At 45.1% G+C, this 18,951-nt stretch overlaps 1 protein-coding gene across 1 annotated transcript in view; it reads right to left on the bottom strand.

Annotated features, from left to right (window-relative positions):
- The window catches only part of SVOP (SV2 related protein), a 104,075-nt gene extending 86,186 nt beyond the window's left edge, over window positions 1–17,889 (bottom strand). The window contains exon 1 of the mRNA XM_003932278.3: window positions 17,569–17,889. Within this exon, the coding sequence (XP_003932327.1) occupies window positions 17,569–17,603 (35 nt within the window). The 5' untranslated portion in view covers window positions 17,604–17,889. The remainder of the gene's footprint in view (window positions 1–17,568) is intronic.
- Window positions 17,890–18,951: the final 1,062 nt, after the last annotated feature.

Raw genomic sequence — 18,951 nt, 5'->3', positions numbered from 1 at the left:
ACTTGAGGTCAGGAGTTCAAGGCCAGCCTGGCCACCATGGTGAAACCCTGTCTCTACTAAAAATACAAAAATTAGCCAGGTATGTTGGCTCACACCTGTAATCCAACTACTTGGGAGGCTGAGGCAGGAGAGTTGTTGAACTCAGGAGGGGGAGGTGTTGCAGGGAGCTGAGATCACCCCACTGCACTCCAGCCTCGGTAACAGAGGTAGACTCCATCTCAAAAAAACAAATTGTCAATGGTAAATTTTATGTTACATATATTTTACCACAATAAACACACACACAAAAACACACACTCGCACATACATACACACATGTTGATCAGTAAGGGTCAACAGGGCAAGATTGTTGAGGCTCATTATTAAATGTGCTATAAAATGGGTTGGGCACAATGAGTGGCTCAGGCCTGTAATCCTGGAATTTTGGGAGGCAGAAGTGGGAGAATTGCTCAAAGCCAGGAGTTCAAGACCAGCTTGGAGAACAAAGTAAGACTCTGTGTCTCCAAAAAGAAAAAGTGGTATAATATGGTCCTGTGAGCTAGATCCTTGCTACTCAAAAACTTAAGTGTGGTCCCAGCCGGATGCGGAGGCTCAAGCCTGTAGTCGCAGCACTTTGGGAAGTCAAGACAAACAGATCACCTGATATCAGGAGTTTGAGGCCAGCCTGGCCAACATGGTAAAACTTCATCTCTGCTAAAAATACAAAAATTAGCTGTGCATGGTGACTTGTGCCTATAATCCCAGCTATTCAGAAGGCTGAGGCAGAATTGCTTGAACCTGGGAGACAGGTGTAGTGAGCTGAGAGGCTATCCCTGCGCTCCAGCCTGGGCAAAATAGTGCAACTCCATCTCAAAAAAAAAAAAAGAAAGAAAAACTTAAGTGTGGTCCTGAACCAGAGGCCTCAGCAACCCCTTAGGAGCTTGTTAGAAAGGCAGAGTCTTGGCCAGGCATCATGGCTCATACCTGTAATTCCAGCACTTTGGAAGGCTGAGGCTGGAAGATTGCTTGAGCCCAGGAGTTATAGACCAGCCTAGGTAACAAAGCGAGACCTCCATCTCTACAAAATACACAGAAATTAGCCGGGCATAGTGGCGTGTGCCTGAAGTTCCAGTTACTCAGGAGGCTAAAGTGGTAGGATTGCTTGAGCCCAGGAGTTTGAGTTTGCAGTGAGCTGTGATTCCACCACTGTACTCCAGCCTGGGTGACAGAACAAGACCCTGTCTCAAAAAAAAAAAAAAAAATTAACAAGAAATGCAGAGTCTCAGACCCTGTATGAAACCTACTGAATCAGCTTCTGCATTTTAACAAGTCTCTAGGCAATTTGTGTGCATGCTCAAGTCTGAGAAATACTATTCTAGAAGAGATATGCTTAAACAATCATAGGCATTCCAGAAAGACATGTAAGAAGTCTAACTGGTTTCTTCTGGGACGGAGAACTGGATGGGAATAGGAAGTTTTGAGGGAAGACACATTTTCTTTGTTTATTCATTTTGGACGCTTCTGTAATGTTTGAGACTTTTAACCTGGGCATCTACCGCTCTTACTATAAATATAAACAACAACAGCGACTATTGACCCGGCCCTAGCGGATGGAGCAGCACGTGGCTAAGCATGGCTACACTCTACTTTCGTCTGTGAAGTGGTGGTGACATCCGGCTTGCAGACGATCGTGAGCATTCACTGAGCTTGATGAACAGGAAAATTGTGAGCAATGAGGAAATAGGAGCTTCCTGCAAGCAGTCTTCTCCAAGTGACCTCTCTACCCCGAGTTTGGAGTCCATTGACCCTTGTAAAATGTAACTTTGAGAAAATAACGTAGCTCCCTGCAGTTTTATTTATTTATTTATCGAGACAGGGTCTTGCTCTGTCATCCAGGCTGGAGTGCAGTAGTGCAGTAAAGCTCACTGCACCCTCAAACTCCTGGGCTCAAGCGATCCTCCTATCTCAGCTTCCACAGTAGCTGGGACTGCAGGTGTGCACCACGGTATCCAGCCAATTAAAATTTTTTTTTTTATAGAGATAGGGTCTCACTATATTGTCCAGGCTGGTCTCAAACTCCTGGGTTCTTGTGGTCCTCCTGCCTCAACCTCCCAAAGTGCTGGGGTTACAGGCACTAGCCACCATGCCCAACCTCCCTGCAGTTTTATTATTATCATTATTATTTGAGATGGAGTCTCACTCTGTCACCCAGGCTGGAGTGCAGTGGTATGATCTTGGCTCACTGCAAACTTTGCCTCCCGAGTTCAAGCAATTCTCTTGCCTCAGCCTCCTGAGTAGCTGGGATTACAGGCGTGTGCCACCATACCTGGCTAATTTTTGTATTTTTAGTAGAGACAGGGTTTCACCATATTGGTCAGGCTGGTCTCAAACTCCTGACCTCATGATCTGCCCACCTCGGACTCCCAAGGTGGGAGATTACATGCTGAGATTACATGCGAGAGCCACCGCACCCAGCCTCTCCCCACAGTTTTAAATCTGGACCTGCTCACATTTCTTTTCTCTGGCAAACCACAAGAAGTGAGGGCACTTTTGTTTATTAGAGTTTGTTTTAAAACAGAAATAAAGAGGGACCTTTGACATTAAATTATGCAGTACTCAGAAAGCCAGTCTACATTTTGAATCAGTCAGGTTCCTAAAAGAATTTATCAACTATATGAGCCAAGATTTCCTGAGGGGAAAAAAAAGTAATATGAAAGAAAAAGAAAATAGCAGTGGCATATGTTAAATATATGAAGGCTTTTCAAAACAGGCTGGCTCACAATTTCTTGCCATTTGTTGTATATGTATATATATAGCATATAATTTACCAAAATAGCAGGGAACATTTGTTTTACATAATTTTGCTATTTAAGGAAGAGAAGAACTTGAGGAAATAGCTGTCAACCTAAAGATCTTGTTTGTACCACCATAGAATTTTCCTCGGTACCTTAAATTAGCGCCTGTGATTTGATTCAGGTATTGTTATTGATGTATTTTTTTGAGACAGGGTCTTATTCTGTTGCCCAAGCTTGCAGTGCAGTGGCATGATCTGGGCTCACTGCAGCCTCAACTTTCCAGGCTCAAGGAATCCTCCCACCTCAGCCCCCCCAAGTAGCTGGGTCTACAGCTATGCGCCACTATGCTCGGCTAACTTTTTAAAAATTTTAGTAGAGACAAGGTCTTGCTATGTTGCCCAGGCTGGTCTCAAACTCCTGAGTTCAAGTGATCCTCAAAGTGTTGGGATTACAGTCATGAGCTACCATGCCCGCCCCTGATTCAGGTATTTAATTTAATTTATTTATTTAAGATGGAGTCTTGCTCTGTTGCTCAAGCTGGAGTGCAGTGGCACAATCTTGGCTCACTGCAAGCTCCGTCTCCCAGGTTCAAGCCATTCTCCTGTCTCAGCCTCCCCAAATAGCTGGGATTACAGGCATCGGCCACCACGCCTGGCTAATTTTTATATTTTTAGTAGAGATGAGGTTTCACCACGTTGGCCAGGCTGGTCTGGAACTCCTGACTTCAGTGATACTCCTGCCTCAGCCTTCTAACGTGCTGGGATTACAGACGTGAGCCACAGGAAATTTCCTCTCTTTTCATCTGGGCTTCTGGAGCTTTATCCCTTGAGTTCAGCCTATCAGAGTTCAAGCTATCAGGCTGAAAAGGAAGCTTAAGCTGTGATTATCCCTGCGTGGCATTCAGAGTCCTGCACAGAGAGATGGTCCACCATAGTGGAGAAGAGAGCCCAACTCTGCAAACAGACTGACTTGGGTTAGAATCCCTTCCCCCCACCACTCAGTAGCTGTGTGACCCTAGAGGCTGCTTCACCTTTCTGAGCCTTGGCTTCCTCACCTATAAAATGGTGATGGTGATTCCTACCTCACAGGGTTTCCATGGAGATCAAAGGAGTCTATCTATCAATAGTATCTGGAAGAGCCTAGCAAGACCGTTCAGTATTTCCATAAGCATGTACTGAGGGCTGCTATGTGCTGAATGCTGAGGTCTAGTGAAGGATGAAATTGACATGGTTCCTGCCCTTGAGAAATGGATGCTCCGGCTGGGGAGGTGGTTAATATACAAATAAACAAATACATCATTATACATTTGCAAAGGAAATATATCTTGAGGAGGAAGCAAACAGGGTGCAAGTGGGAACAGCAATGGCGCCCAAGGAACCCTTATGCCCTAGAAGGTGGGTGCCGTTGCTGTCCCCACTTTACAGATGATAAAACTGAGGCCTAAAGAAAAAAAGTGAGTGATCAGAGAAGACCTCCCTGAGAGAGATCAAGGGGACAAAGGTGTTCCCACACAAATAGGGGGAGGGTAGAGAGAACAGCTAGTGCAAAGGCCTGGAGTTGGGACCAGGGACCCACCTTAGAGGTCAGAGAGGCAGCTGAGATCACACAGAACCCTCAAAGTCACAGTGAGGATTTTCTGTGTTGTCCTAAGACCAGTGGGACTTAGAAGGGTTTCAAGAAGCAGTGAGAGGGTGGAAGATGATCAGAGTTAAGTTTTGAGACGGTCACTCAGCATATTCTCCCACAGGAGGAGGAATCAATGGCAGAAAACGGGTTATTTTGTTTTGTTTTGTTTTGTGAGACAGAATATGTCTCTGTCATCCAGGCTGGAGTGCAATGGTACCATCTTGGCTCACTGCAACTTTTCCCTCCCGGATTCAAGCAAGTCTCCTGCCTCAGCCTCCCGAGTAACTGAGACTACAGGCGCCTGCCACCACACCTGGCTAATTTTTGTTTTTTTTTTTTAGTAGAGTTGGTGATTCACCAAGTTGGGCAGGCTGGTCTCGAACTCCTGATCTCAGGTGATCCGCCTGTCTTGGCCTCCCAAAGTGCTGGGATTACAGGCGTGAGCCACCATGCCCACCCCAGAAAATGGTTTTAAAACATAAGTTTTAACACTATTAAGGTATTGCAAGGCTGAAAGATGATGAGATGCAAGTCATTGGCAAGATGTACTCTATCATACTTACAGATCCCAAGAAGTGCCATACCACACTGTGAGGGGCACACACGGCAGCCCCAGCGTTTGTCAGGAGGCAGAGGGAATGTGGGGAGAACAGGAGCAAGAGCCTTTGTTGTGGTTTCCCAGGAAAGAAATGGGCAAGGCAGAGGCTATAGGTTTAGGATCGGTTCGTTTGAATAGTTTCGTCCATCTCTGGAGCATAGGGGCTGTCCTTGATTGTCTCATGCCTGGTTCTGGGGTGATGAGGGTAGGCAGATGTGGCCCAGAGTCTGGGAGCTGGATAAAGGAGGCAGCTGAAGGGAAATAGGCTCTGGCCTGGTTGGTTTGTATAGGAAAGGCACGCTAGCAGAGGAGCTGTTTGCTATCTCTAGGAATTAGTTAACTCTGAGAGGGGCAAGCTCCTCCATGGGTCAGCAAGGCTCCAAGATGTCAAAGCATCAGAATATAAACAATCAAAGGCCTGGTTAACACAAAAAGATGGCTGAAGAGGAGTCACGGAGGCCAGGAAGGAAGCTGTGTGGCCAGTGGGGGAAGAGGTGATGGTGGTTTGGATTACGGGGGCTGCAGAGGTGGCGGGCTGAGGCTTTTGCTTCATATTCATCCCTTTCTCCCCAACTCTTCCAAATAGTACAGGAAGACATCTTCACAGGGAGGTCCATCTGCCAGTGGAAGGCAGGGTTGCAACAAGGGGTCATCTTGTTTGGGGAACTCTCAAAAACACTGATAACCAGCATCCCTCAGCTTTGTCTCAGATGCCCTGGTGATGTGGCTTTGGGTGCCTTTGGAATCTGAAATTTATCAACAAATAGAGTTAGATGCTGTGCACTTGGAGCAGCAGAGACTGCCAAGGTCACTAACATATGGACTTGCTTTGTCTCCTTCAAGACAAGACCTGGGGCACTCCCTCTGCAGGATTTGAGAAGAGTCTTCCCAGGAGATGAACCTCTGTTCTCAAATATTTGAGCTTCTGACCTGTGAAAGAAAGTACTTCCCAACTTGAGTCCTAAGAACAGAGCTTGAACTTCTGGGTATAAGAAAGAAGGAAGCAGATCTCAACTCAGTATAAAGAGGAGGCTTATCAGGCAGAGAAGTCCAGAGATGAAAACGGCTGCTTTAGAAGGCTCTGGGCTCCCTCTCATGAGAGGCATTGCAGCAGAGGCAGCTGTCCATGTGATTGGCTCAGGAGTAATGATATTTAATATTTATGCATCACTTCAGCATGCCAGGTCCAAGCCTGAGTGTTATAAACTATCTTATGTAATGCACTCAACAATCATAAGAGGCAAGTATTATTAATAACTAGTTTCAGCCAGGCACAGTGGCTCACACCTATAATCCCAACACTCTGGGAGGCTGAGGTGGGAGGATCACTTGAGCCCAGGAGTTTGAGACCAACCTGGGCAACATGGCAAGACCATGTCTCTACAAAAAATAAAAAAAATTAGCTGAGTGTGGTGGGATGCACATGTGGTCTCAGCTGCTGGGGAGGATGAGGTGGAAGGATCACTTGAGCCCAGGAGATTGAGACTGCAGTGAGCTATGACTGTACCACTGCACTCCAGCCAGGGTGACAGAGCAAGACCTTGTCTCAAAAAAAAAAAAAAAAAAAAAAAAATCCATGCCTGAGATTACAGACATGAGCCACCATGACAGTTTAGACAAATAAAATGAGGCTAGGAGAGGTTACACCAGTGGTCCCAGGCCTCCTAGATAATATACTGTGTGTTAGGACCCTGGCTCAAGTCACTCGAAAACCCATGTTCTTGACCCTTAGCCAAAGCTTCTGTACCTGAAGCCAAGAACATCCCTGAGGAACTGATTAAAATGCCGATTCCTGGGCCATACTCTAAACCTAATAATGCTTTTGTATCTCTACAGAGTGGGGCCCAAGAACCTGAATTTTAATAAAATGTTGATGGCAGCCATAGAAGTTTGAAAGGCACCAGCGGATGCCTGCCCGCTCTGAACCGGGGAGATGGGGTGTGAGGGGTTGGATGTGAGGACCTTTAAGTTTCCTTCCCTTTCTGAATTTGTTAGACATCTATAATTAATGGGAAGTTTAGTTCTCTGTAGATTTTATTTATTTGCGTTTTTCTGCCACCCCGATCAACCTGAATAGCAATGAACTTGTTCCTAGGTTAGCGGACCATTAGCTTATATCCTGGACAAAAGGTAATGATAAAAAATAAATCGGCCAGTCCTGGTGGCTCATGCCTGTAATCCCAGCACTTTGGGAGGCCGAGGTGGGTGGATCACAAGGTCAGGAGTTCCAGACCAGCGTGGCCAATATTGTGAAACCCCATCACTACTAAAAATACAAAACATTAGCCAGGTGTGGTGGTGCATGCCTGTAGTCCCAGCTACTCAGGAGGCTGAGGCAGAAGAATCCCTTAAACCCAGGAGGCAGAGGTTGCAGTGAGGCAAGTTCACAGCATTGCACTCCAGCCTGGGCAACAGAGCAAGACTCCATCTCAAAAAACAAAAATCATAGTTAGCATTCATGAAGCCCTTATCAGGGGCTGGTAGCTCCACTAAGCACATTATGAGATGATAAGAATATTATTATTATCATCTCAAGGAACACTTGTGCCCTAGGAGGTGAGTGCCATTGCTGTCCTCACTTTATAGATGATAAAAGTGAGGCCTAAAGAAAAACAAGAAACTTGCCCAAGATCACCCACCACATTAGCCAGAACGTCAGGATGCAAAACCAGGTCTGCCTGAGTCGGGCACACACACACTTACTCATTCTCTGACTTGGCCTCAGCAGAGAGGAGTGGGTTACTCTTCTGATTGGAGGACTTTCAAAAAAACCTGTGCTGCAACTTTCAAGGTCATTTGTCTTTCTAACTTTTTTTTTTTTTTTTGAGATAGAGTCTCACTCTGTCGCCCAGGCTGGAGTGCAGTGGCATGGCCTCCACTCGCTGCAGCGTCCACCTCCCCGGTTCAAGAAATTCTCACCCTTCAGCCTACTGAGTAGCTGGGATTACGGGTGTATGCCACCAGTCTTGACTAATTTTTGTATTTTTAGTAGAGATAGGGTTTTGCCATGTTGGCCAAGCTGGTATTGAACTCCAGACCTCAGATGATCTCCCTGCCTTGGCCTCCCATAGTGTTGGGCTTACAGGCGTGAGCCACCGCGCCCAGCCATAGAGCAGTGATTTTCAACTGGGGCAATTTAGTCTTCTGGGGCATCAGGAATGTCTAGAGACAGCTTTGATGGTCACAACTGGTGGGAGTGAGAGTGACCTCTGGTGGGTAGAGGAGGCCAGAAATGCTGCTAAACATCCTACAATGCATAGGACAGCCCCCCACTGCAAAGTATTTTGTCTGGTCTAAAACGTGAATAGTGTTGAGGCTGAAAAACCTGGGTTAAAGGGTGAATGAGATGCAATTAATAATTACACCAGGCCAAGCAGGGTAGCTCACACCTTTAAGCCCAGCACTTTAGGAAGCTGAGGCAGGAGGATTGCTTGAGCTCAGGAGTTTGGAGGCTGTAGTGAGCCATGATCATGCCACTGTACTCCAGCCTGGGTGACAGACTGGGGGCCTGTCTCAATAAATAATAATAATAATTAAATAGATAAGTTAATAAATATACCAGAATAACTGTCATGATCCAGGCTGGTGCCAGGTACATTCATCTAGGGAGCTGAGAATGAGGCTTGTAGAGCTGAAAATGCCCTCAAAGCTGACCGGGCATCCCCTTGTGTCTCAAGGAAGCTAAATAAATTGCCCACCATCACGCAACATTCACATGCAAATCTGCATAATTCTTTTAGACAGCCCAGAGAAGAGTTTAGCTGGGGCTGTAAAGCCACTGTCTAGGCCAGGGAGCCCTAGAATAATCCTCCCTAAGACCCAAGGCCACCCAAACAATGGCCTCTTTTTGAGCAGACTTTCTTTTCTAGGCCTCCAGACAGTTGTGGTTTTCGTTTTGTTTTGTTTTTCAGACTGGGTCTCACTTTGTCACCCAGGCTGGATGGCAGTGGTGCAATTATAGCTCACTGCAACCTTGACCTCCCAGACTTAAGCAATCCTTCTGCCTCAGCCTCCAAAGTAGCTGTGACCACAGGCACCACACCCAGATAACTTTTTTTTAGAGAGGGGGTCTTGTTATGTTGCCCAGGCTGATCTCAGACTCCTCAAATCAAGTGATTCTCCCGCTTTGACCTCCCAAAGTGCTGGGATTATACACGCGAGCCACTGCACACGGCCCAGATCGTTCCCCTTAAGTCACTGAAACACACATTCCTCAGAGGTGAAGCTGGCTGGCATAAAATGTAAACATTTTTGAAATGAAGGTGTGCAAGCAGTTTTGAGTGTGAGGTTTTTTGTTTCGTTTTGTTTTTTTTGAGGCAGGATCTTGCTCTGTTGTCCAGGCTGGAGTGCAGTGGCTCTATCTCGGCTCACTGCAACCTCCGCCTCCCGGGTTCAAGAGATTCTCCTGCCTCAACCAACTAGCTGTGACTACAGACCACCTGCGCTACCACACCTGGCTAATTTTTGTATTTTTAGTAGGGATGGGTTTCATCATGTTGCCCAGGCTGGTCTCAAACTCCTGATCTCAAGCGATCCTTCTGCCTTGTACCCCCACCAAAGTGCTGGAATTATAGACGAGAGCCACTGCACCCAGCCCAGACTGTTACCCTTTAAGTCCTTGAAACGCACATTCCTAAGAGGTGAAGCTGGCTGGCATACATTGAAATGAAGGGGTTTGAGCAGCTTTGAGTGTGAGGTTTTAAAGGTTTTGGGGGTTCCCTTGGAGGATGCCCAGGCTATTACAATAAGTCCCTACTTTTTGCCTAAAGTTGGTGACCATGATGCCCTGTCTCTCCTCCTGGTCCAGGGATCCTCCCTCCCCTTTGGCCCCACTAGGTCTCAGGGGGATGGGAGCCAGCAGGAAGTTCATGTGTGCCTTTGCCACCTCCTCTGGTCCTGTGTCTCTGTGCAGCGATCTTCTCCCCTAGAACTCAAACACAGTTTTTTACCTGGCTTAACGTAGGCTCAAAGAGTTTACCTGGGACAAGTTCAACAGCAATAGGCATATAGTCATTGCGGCATTATTCCCAATCACCAAACTATGAATCCACCTAAGTGTGCATCAAGGGATGAATGGAAAAAGAAAATGTGGCATATACACAATGGAATACTACTCAGCCCTAAGAGAGAAGGAAATCCTTGGGACAATTCAGGTTCTGTGCATGTCTTTTAATCAGTCTTAGCTTTTTTTTTTTTGAGACACAGTCTTGCTCTGTCACCCAGGCTGGAGTGTAGTAGCATAATCTCTGATTACTGCAATCTCCACCTCCCAGGTTGAAGTGATTCTCATGCCTCAGCCTCCTGAGTAGCTGAGATCACAGGTGCATGCCACCACACCTGGCTAATTTTTGCATTTTTAGTAGAAATGGGTTTTCGCCATGTTGGCCAGGCTGGTCTCAAACTTCTGGCCTCGAGTGATCTGCCCACCTCAGCCTCCCAAAGCACTGGGATTACAGGTGTGAGCCATTGTGCCTGGCCCAATCTTAACAATTTAAAAATGTACAGTTCTCTGGCATTAAGCATGTTCACGTTGTTGTACAATCATCACCACCATCCATCTGCAGAGCTCTTTTCATTTTGCAAAATTTAAATTTAAATTCAGTGCCCATTAAACACCGATTCCCCATTCCCCCTTCCCACACCACCAAGTTCCTTTCTGTCTCTACGGATATGACTGCTCTAGGTACCTCATGTAAGTGGGATTGTGCCGGATTTGTCTTTTTGTGACTGCCTTATTTGCACAATGTCTGCAGGGTTCATCTGCATTGTATGACTGTCCAAATTTCCTTTCCTTTTTTTTTGTTTTGAGATGGAGTCTCACTCTGTTGCCCAGGCTGGAATGCAGTGGCATGATCTTGGCTCACTGCTACCTCCACCTCCCAGGTTCAAGTGATTCTCCTGCCTCAGCCTCCCAAATAGCTGGGATTACAGGTGTGTGCTACCATACGCAGCTAATTTTTGTATTTTTAGTAGAGACAGGGTTTCGCTATGTTGGCCAGGGTGGTCTTGAACACCTGAACTCAAGTGATTTGCCCACCTCGGCCTCCCAAAGTGCTGGGATTACAGGCATGAGTCACCGTGCCTAGCCCAGATTTCCTTCCTTTTTAAGGCTGACTAATATTCCAAGTATGAATAGACCACATTTTGTTTCTGGAAAATTGCTAAGAGAGGAGATTTGAGTAATATTGCACAATGGAGTATTATTCATCCATTCATCAGTCCACGGGCTTGGGTTGTTTTCATGTTTGGCTATTGCAGATAACGCTGCTCTGAACACAGAAGTACAAAGATCTCTTCAACACCCTCCTCCCCCTGGTCTCTCATCTGTAACCAGAAGTCGAATTACTGGATCATATGGCAATTTTATTTGTATTTTTATATTTGAAGAACTACCATACTGTTTTCCATAATGGCTACACTATTTTATATTTCACCAACGGTGTGTGAAAGTTCCGATTTCTCCACATCCTTGCCAACACTTGTTACTTTCTGATTTGTTTGGTCTTTCTTTTTTGAGACAGGGTCTCGTTCTATCACCCAGGCTGGAGTGCAGTGGCACATTCATAGCTCACTGCAGCCTCAAAACCCTGAGCTCAAGCAGTCTTCCCTCCTCAACCTCCCAGGCAGCTGGGACTATAGGCATGCACCACCATGCCTGGCTAATTTTTTAAAAATTTTGGTAGAGACGGGCTCTTGCTTTGTGGCCCAGGCTGGTCTTACAACTCTTGGCTTCTAGCAGTCCTCCCAAAGTGGTGTCCCAAAGTGCTGAGATTATGGGCGTGAGACACCAAGCCCGGCTCAGGTGTTTGTTATTCGGTAGTAGCCATCCTAACAGGTACAAGAGAAGGCTGCAAATTTAAAGAGAGTTATCAGGGGAAGTTTTGGTGAGAAGGTGGCATTTGCAACTTGATGAGGGTGAAACAGGTACCTTGGAGAAGAGCTTTCTAGGGAGTGGATCCTGGTTGGCATGGTTGAGGAACAGCAGCATGTGGGTAGGATAGTGAAAGAGATGAGATGAGATAGGAACCATGGGAGAGTTTTGAGCTGAGGGAGGACATGATCTGACTTTTAAAGAATCCATTTGCCCACTGGGTTGAGGACAGGCCATAGGGAGGCAAGGGCAGGAGTGGGAAAACGAGCACAGAGATCACTGCAATCAATCCCAGTGAGAGAGAATGGGGACTTGAACCAGGGGACAGCAGTAGAAGGGGTGGGAGCCTGGGTGTAAGCTGAAGGCAGGCCCAAAGGATTTCTTGATGGACTGAAAGTGAAATGAGGCCAGGTGTGGTGGCTCAGGTCTGTGATCCCAGCACTTGGGGGCCAAGGCAGGAGGGTCACTTGGTGCCAGGTGACCAGCCTGGCCAACACGGCAAAACCTTGTCTCTACAAAAATGCTAAAATTAGGTGGGCATGGTGGTGTGTGCCTGTAATCCCAGCTACAGGGGTGGCTATGATAATCGCTTGAACCTGGGAGGTGGAGGTTGCAGTGAACTGAGATCATGCCATTGCACTCCAGCTTGGACAGCAGAATAAGACTCTGTCTCAAAAACAAAAAACAAAAACAAACAAACAAAACAAAACAAAACAAAACAAAACAGAGAGTGGGAGAAAGAGAGGAGTCTAAGTTGTCTCCAGAGTTCTGGCTGAATGGGATAATTGGAGTTGTCATCAGGTGAGATGAGGGAGGCTGAAAAAGGAGGAGGTGGAGGACAGACAAAGAGTTCAAATTCAGACACGTGTTCTCATACCACAGCAGGCATCTTCTTAGTGTTTTACACAAGAGAATGTGGCTTCCAGGCACTCCTACTATCTAATAAGTTGGAAGATCAGGGAAACAAATCCACAGTGGAGGAAACACCAGCACCACGAATCGAGCCCCTACTTAGCCAGGCCCTGTGCTGACAGCATCCCAGTGATGATCTCCCTGATCCTTACAACAGCCCTGCAGGTATTATCACTGTTCTGACTCTGCAGATAGGCACTCAGCCTTGGGGAGAAGAAGTCTTTGGCCCGAGGCCACCCAGATAGGGCCACAGCTAGAGTTTGAACCCAGGTCTGCCTCAGTGTTTCCACGTTTTTACCTCTGCTATTAAGACCGGCAGAAGTCAGGGACAGATTTATTAAAATAGTGGACCCATACTCAATCTTGAAAGACAGTGTTTGTAAGAAAGGAGACAGTAGATTCAGCAAATGCAGGATGACATCCCAACTCCTTGTCATATAATACAAGACCCCGTATGGCCTGGTCCCTGTTGTCCTCAGCAGTTGCCCCTCAAGCCACTTGTTCATTAATGATCTGTTGGTTGGTTTTGAGACACGCCAAGCTTTTTTCCCAATTCAGGCTTTTACCCATTCAGTTTCTTCTTTCCGGAATGCTCCTCATCCTCTTTTTCTTGGATGACTCCTACACATCTCCAGAGGCTCAGGTCAAACGTCACTTCCTCAGGGAAGCCTTCCGTGATACTCCCTCCCATCTAAAACTAGTCTCCTTACTTGTACCCTGCATTAGTTCACTCTGTCACTCAGGCTGGAGTGCAGTGTTGCGATCATGGCTCACTGCAGCCTTGACTTCCCAGGCTCAAGCAATCCTCCTAACTCAGCCTCCCTAGAAGTTGGGGCCACAGGCATGAGCCACCAGACCTGGCTAATTTTAAAAAAAATGTTTTTATTTGAAACAGGTCTCAATATATTGCCCAGGCTTGTATTAGTTCTTGATAGCACTTAAGACAATTCTCATAATTATTTGCAGTGATGTGTTCAGTGTTCTCCCTTCTACCAAACCAGTGCTGTCCAATAGACCTTTCTGCAATTATGGAAATGTCCTAGATCAGGGGTCCCTAGTCCCTAGGGCCGATAACCAGTAATGGTTTATGGCCTGTTAGGGGCTGGGCTGCACAGCAGGAGGTGAGTGGTGGGTGAGCATTACCGCCTGAGCTCTGCCTCCTGTCAGATCAGCAGCGGCATTAGATTCTCATAGGACATGAACACTTTTGTGAGCTGAACATGCAAGGGGTCTAGGCTGAAGACTCTTTATGAGAATATGATGCCTGAAGATCTGAAGTGGAACAGTTTTATCCCAACCCCTTCCCCTACCTAACCACCCCCATCCATGGAAAAATGGTCTTCCAAGAAACTGCTCCCTGGTGCCAAAAACGTTGAGACCGCTGGCCTAGATGTATGCTGTCCAATGTGGTAGCCACTAGCCACATGTAGCTATTGAGCATTTGAAATGTGGTTAATATGACTGAGGGACAGATTTTTAAAATTTATTTTAATTATTTTATAAAATATATATTTTATATATATATATATATATATATATATATATATATATATATATATATATTTTGAGACAGAGTCTGTGTTGCCCAGGCTGGAATGCAGTGGCACAATCTCTGCTCACTGCAACCTCTGCCTCCCGGGTTCAAGCGATTCTCCTGTCTCAGCTTCCCAAGTAGCTGGGACTACAGGCATGTGCCACCATGCCTGACTAATTTTTTTGTATTTTTAGTAGAGACAGGGTTTTACCATGTTGATCAGGCTGTTCTCGAACTCCTGATCTCAAATGATCTGCCCGCTTTGGCCTCCCAAAGTTTTGAGATTATAGGTGTGAGCCACTACATCCAGCCACGTATTTTATATTGCATGTTATACTATATAAATTATTTCATGTGCAAACTGTATACTTTAAATTCATTTAAGCTTAAATTTAAATAGCCACATGTAGCTAGTGGCTGCATGTACTACTGGACATTGCAGCTCTAGATTGTGAGTTGCTTAAGGGCAAGAACCATTCTACCTCACTCAGCTGTAGAATCCTTTGTACTTAGGATAGTATCCAACTAAATCAGTGAATGAATTAATGAATGAATGAAGCAATCGGTCAATCAAGGTCTACAAACTTGCTTTCAAGAAATCATCCTAGAAAGAATAGACCTAGAAAAGTCTGATTTGAACAAGGTCACACAAAAAGGGAGAACTGGATGCAAACTCTCAGCCTCTCATATCTCCTCTATGTGGTGCTGTCCCAGAGTGGACAGCATGTGAGTGGCAGTGGTTTTTTGTGGTCTCGAATGAACCACCCCAGAGCTGCGTGAAGGTGAGGTGCCTTCAAGTGGGAGGAAGGACTATTCTCTTAGACACCTTCACTCCCTCTCCCCGTTCCCCAACCATGTAAACTACTTAGTGGCTTATAATCTGCTAACACTTGGCCTCCCACGGGACTCAGCCTGTTCCAAAGTCCACTCTTGCCAACCCTCTGCAAGGCACTCTGAATTTTTTTTTTTTTTTTAGCCATATTGCTCTCGGGAAATCTGCTGCCTGCAATCTGTGCATAATATACGAAGGGTGTGGTTTAAAAAACATCTGAATCGTGATTTGTAACCCACTCAGATTCATGTGGCCATTCCTTTTAGCTTACTCTTTTTTTTTTTTTTAGAAATTGAGGTCAACACATTTCAGGGCTAATTTTGACTTGATTCAAATGTCATTTGGGGTTTGCAGATTAAGATTTTGAGGAGTCTGGTGTAGTGAACCTATGTATTTTGTTTTTATAGTTTTTCAGATGTAATAATAATAGCTAATATGCATTGAGTGCTTTGTGCCTGCCTTAGCATGCATTATTTCATTGAGCTTCACAATAACCTTATGAATTAAGTACTGTTATGTTCTTCATTGTGTAGCTAAGGAAATAGTCTCAGAAAGGTTAAATCACTTGCTTAAAGTCACACAGCCAGGATGTGGCAGAGAAAGGATTTGAATCCAAGTATGTCTGATTCTAGAGATAATGTACTTAACCAGTATACAATTTGGCCTCTCTAATAGATAATATATGCTCTTATGCCTATTAAACACAGAAAGAACAATCAAGAAACTTAACTCTGGGGAATAGGACTGGGGCTTGAAAAGAAAGGAGACTTACTTTTTATTCTTGTGCTTTTCTTTGAACCTTATTTACCTTTATTTATTGGTATATTATATTATATTCCTATAAAAGCCTAAATGTTTAAATTTAAATAAGTAAGAACTTCCTATTTTTCCTTTTTTCAATTAAGGAAGGAATTATGATAATGTCTGGTCTATATATTAATAGATTAAATATGCATGACCCTTTTGCAAAGTTCATATACACATGAATCTTTGAAAAGTTCACATGCTCTGACATTATTGAAAAATGTATCCCAGGAAAACCACAGTTCCAATATGCAATCTTATTCTGAGTACCACAGTTCACATTTCCGATACTAAACTATTTTTTATTTGGGGATAATAGTTTTATTTTTGAACATGATATTCATTCTCAAAAAAGTATGTTTTCCTTGGGAAATTTGTAATCAGACCATTACATTTTTATGTGCTCTTATATCGACCTCTGGATATTATAACTAAACATCCTTTAGCATTTGTGAAATAATGCTGTATTACATAATCAGATATGCCATTTGTACATCAATTAGTAAAAGATTTAAAGCAAATTTTAATTAAAATTTTAAGTGAAAATTAATTTTACACTGATTGAAAAGTAAACATTACAATCACCTTCAGTACTCAGAGTCTCAGAGAACTGTATCAGTCACACTAAAAGTCACTTGGGAGAATTCCTCAGTAGCTTATAGAAAAAAAATCCACCATTTTTAAAGTCAAGAAAATACACACATACTAACAATAATTTATCCTTTCTAGCAAACCCAAAGGGAATCTACTCTTACCACACAAATGGCTTAGTGATTCTAAAAATTAAAACAACCTCCTTCCCCCAGCAATGTTCTTTTTAATGCCCCCTTTCATACTCTTCGAATTTACTTAACAGATCACTATCTGGTTGTGGTAGGAAAAGTCTGTAAGCCCCTCTACAAGGCTCCTGTCCTTTCCATTGCTTGGTATTCCCCCAAGATTCTCAGAGCAAATTTGGTTTTCCTTAAAAATCCCCATCCTCAAAGGAGTATATTCCTGATGTTCCGATGGTGAGTCTCACTCTAGCTAGCTGCTACAAAAACCTTTCATTCAGAAGAAGGCAAGAGGTTTCAGCCACCGTGCACAGCCTTCTCATTCATACACTTCATAAACAACAGGACTTTGCCCAACCCTCTCCTCTAGGAAGGCATTCCAGTTTTTTAGCAACCAGTTTGCAACATCAGTATCATTCCGTTCCAAAAGACCTTGCAGAAAAATTATGGATTTCACAGCATAGGATTAGGGCTGGAAAGGACCGATGTCATTGCATGGACTCACCAATTCTGTTCACATTTCAAAACCGCAGCTAATGCTTTCTTAAAGCACACATCTCAAAATCCCTTCAGGATTGAGAGAATTAAAAGGGAAATCATAAACCCCGTCGTTCCCCATAAGGTCCTGACAGATCTGAAAAATGGAACTGAGTCAGAGATACAGAAGCTGGGCTGCTGGGGAAGGAAAATGGCTTGTCTCCTCCAGGCCCTAATTCCTTCCTCTGAAACAGTTCCCTTTAAATTCAAGAAGCTATGTAGAGATGCACCCCCCCCACCCCCCCTGCAGGTTTTCGTTTTTTAAAAGAAAGCCTGTCTGCCTCTTGCTCGCCCCCATGATACTCACGGCAGCTGCCTTAGCTGGAATAAGTCCTCCTCCATGTCCGCGCTGCGCCAGGACGAGCCCTTCTCATGGCTCTTACATGGTAGTGGTGGATGACGAGCCCTCCGGTTTTCAGCACCGGGATGCTGGACAGCACCCGCGCGGCTTCCTCTCGCGGGCAGCAGCTGCTGGGGAGGGAGCCGCTGGGGACTAGCCCACGAGACAAAGCCGCCGCCGCCAGGAGACCGCGGCGAGAGTGGGCGGAGAGGAGGAGGCGGAGGGCAGAGCGAGCTGCGCGGGGAGAGGGGGCAGGGAGAGCCTTTCTGCTCGGAGGAGTTCACAGGCTCTCTGGCTGGTGATGCACTACTGAGATGCCTGTAAGGCACACCAGTCTGTGAAATGGTTGTCCAGGAACCAAAGAATACCCTTTTGTTGACGACGCCTGTCTAAATGTTATTTGCAGGGATTCATTAATGTTATCAGTAATCACTCTTGAAACCCGAGCTGCTATAACAAATACAGCCATGCATTTAAGTACTGTTTCTTGAGCGCCTATGTGCCAGGCACTGTAATAGGCACTGGAGGTATGACAGACCAACTCAACCCGTCATTGTCATCGTGGAGCTGAGGGTCTAGTGAAACGAATCAAGAAAAAAAATGTAAGTTAGGTATGAGAAGGCCAAAGATCACTCATCCTTTCAACAAGCGTTATTGGGTGATTTCTACATAAAAATAGGAAAAAAATAAAGTCTCTCCCCTCAAGATCCTAGCTAGTTCAATAGTTCTCCTAGCCCACCTCTCACTAGAATTTCTGCCCCCTTCAGAACTTAAGCTCCATGAGGTTTCACTGATGTGTCCTAGTACTAGAACAGTATCTGGCACATAGAAGGTACTCTATAAATATTTGTTGAATGAATGGTTCTCAATTCAGGCTGCATATAAGAATCACCTGGTTGTATCTCAAACAAATTGAACCCAACTCTCTGGAGGTGAGGCCAAGCCTGGGTGTTTTTTACTTTTTCAATATTTATTTATTTATTTTTGAGACAGGTTCTTGCTCTATTGCCCAGGCTGGAATGCAGTGGCATGAGCACAGCTCACTGCAGCCCTGACCTCTTGGGCTAAAGCAATCCTCCCACTTCAAACTTTCGAGTAGCTGGGACCACAGGCTCATACCAGCTAATTTATTTATTGTACAGATGGGGTCTTGTTATGTTGCCCAGGCTGGTCTCAAACTCCTGGGCTCAAGCAATCCTCCCATCTCGACCTCCCAAAGTGCTGGGATTACAGACGTGAGCCATTGCACCCGGCCTCAGGGTTTTGTTTTGTTTTGTTTTGTTTTGTTTTTGAGCTGGAGTTTTGCTCTTGTTGCCCGGGCTGGAGTGCAATGGAGCAATCTCAGCTCAC

This window comes from Saimiri boliviensis, chromosome 7, assembly GCF_048565385.1.
Source record: "Saimiri boliviensis isolate mSaiBol1 chromosome 7, mSaiBol1.pri, whole genome shotgun sequence".
Lineage (NCBI taxonomy): Eukaryota > Metazoa > Chordata > Mammalia > Primates > Cebidae > Saimiri > Saimiri boliviensis.
This window is presented reverse-complemented; position numbering and strand designations above follow the sequence as displayed.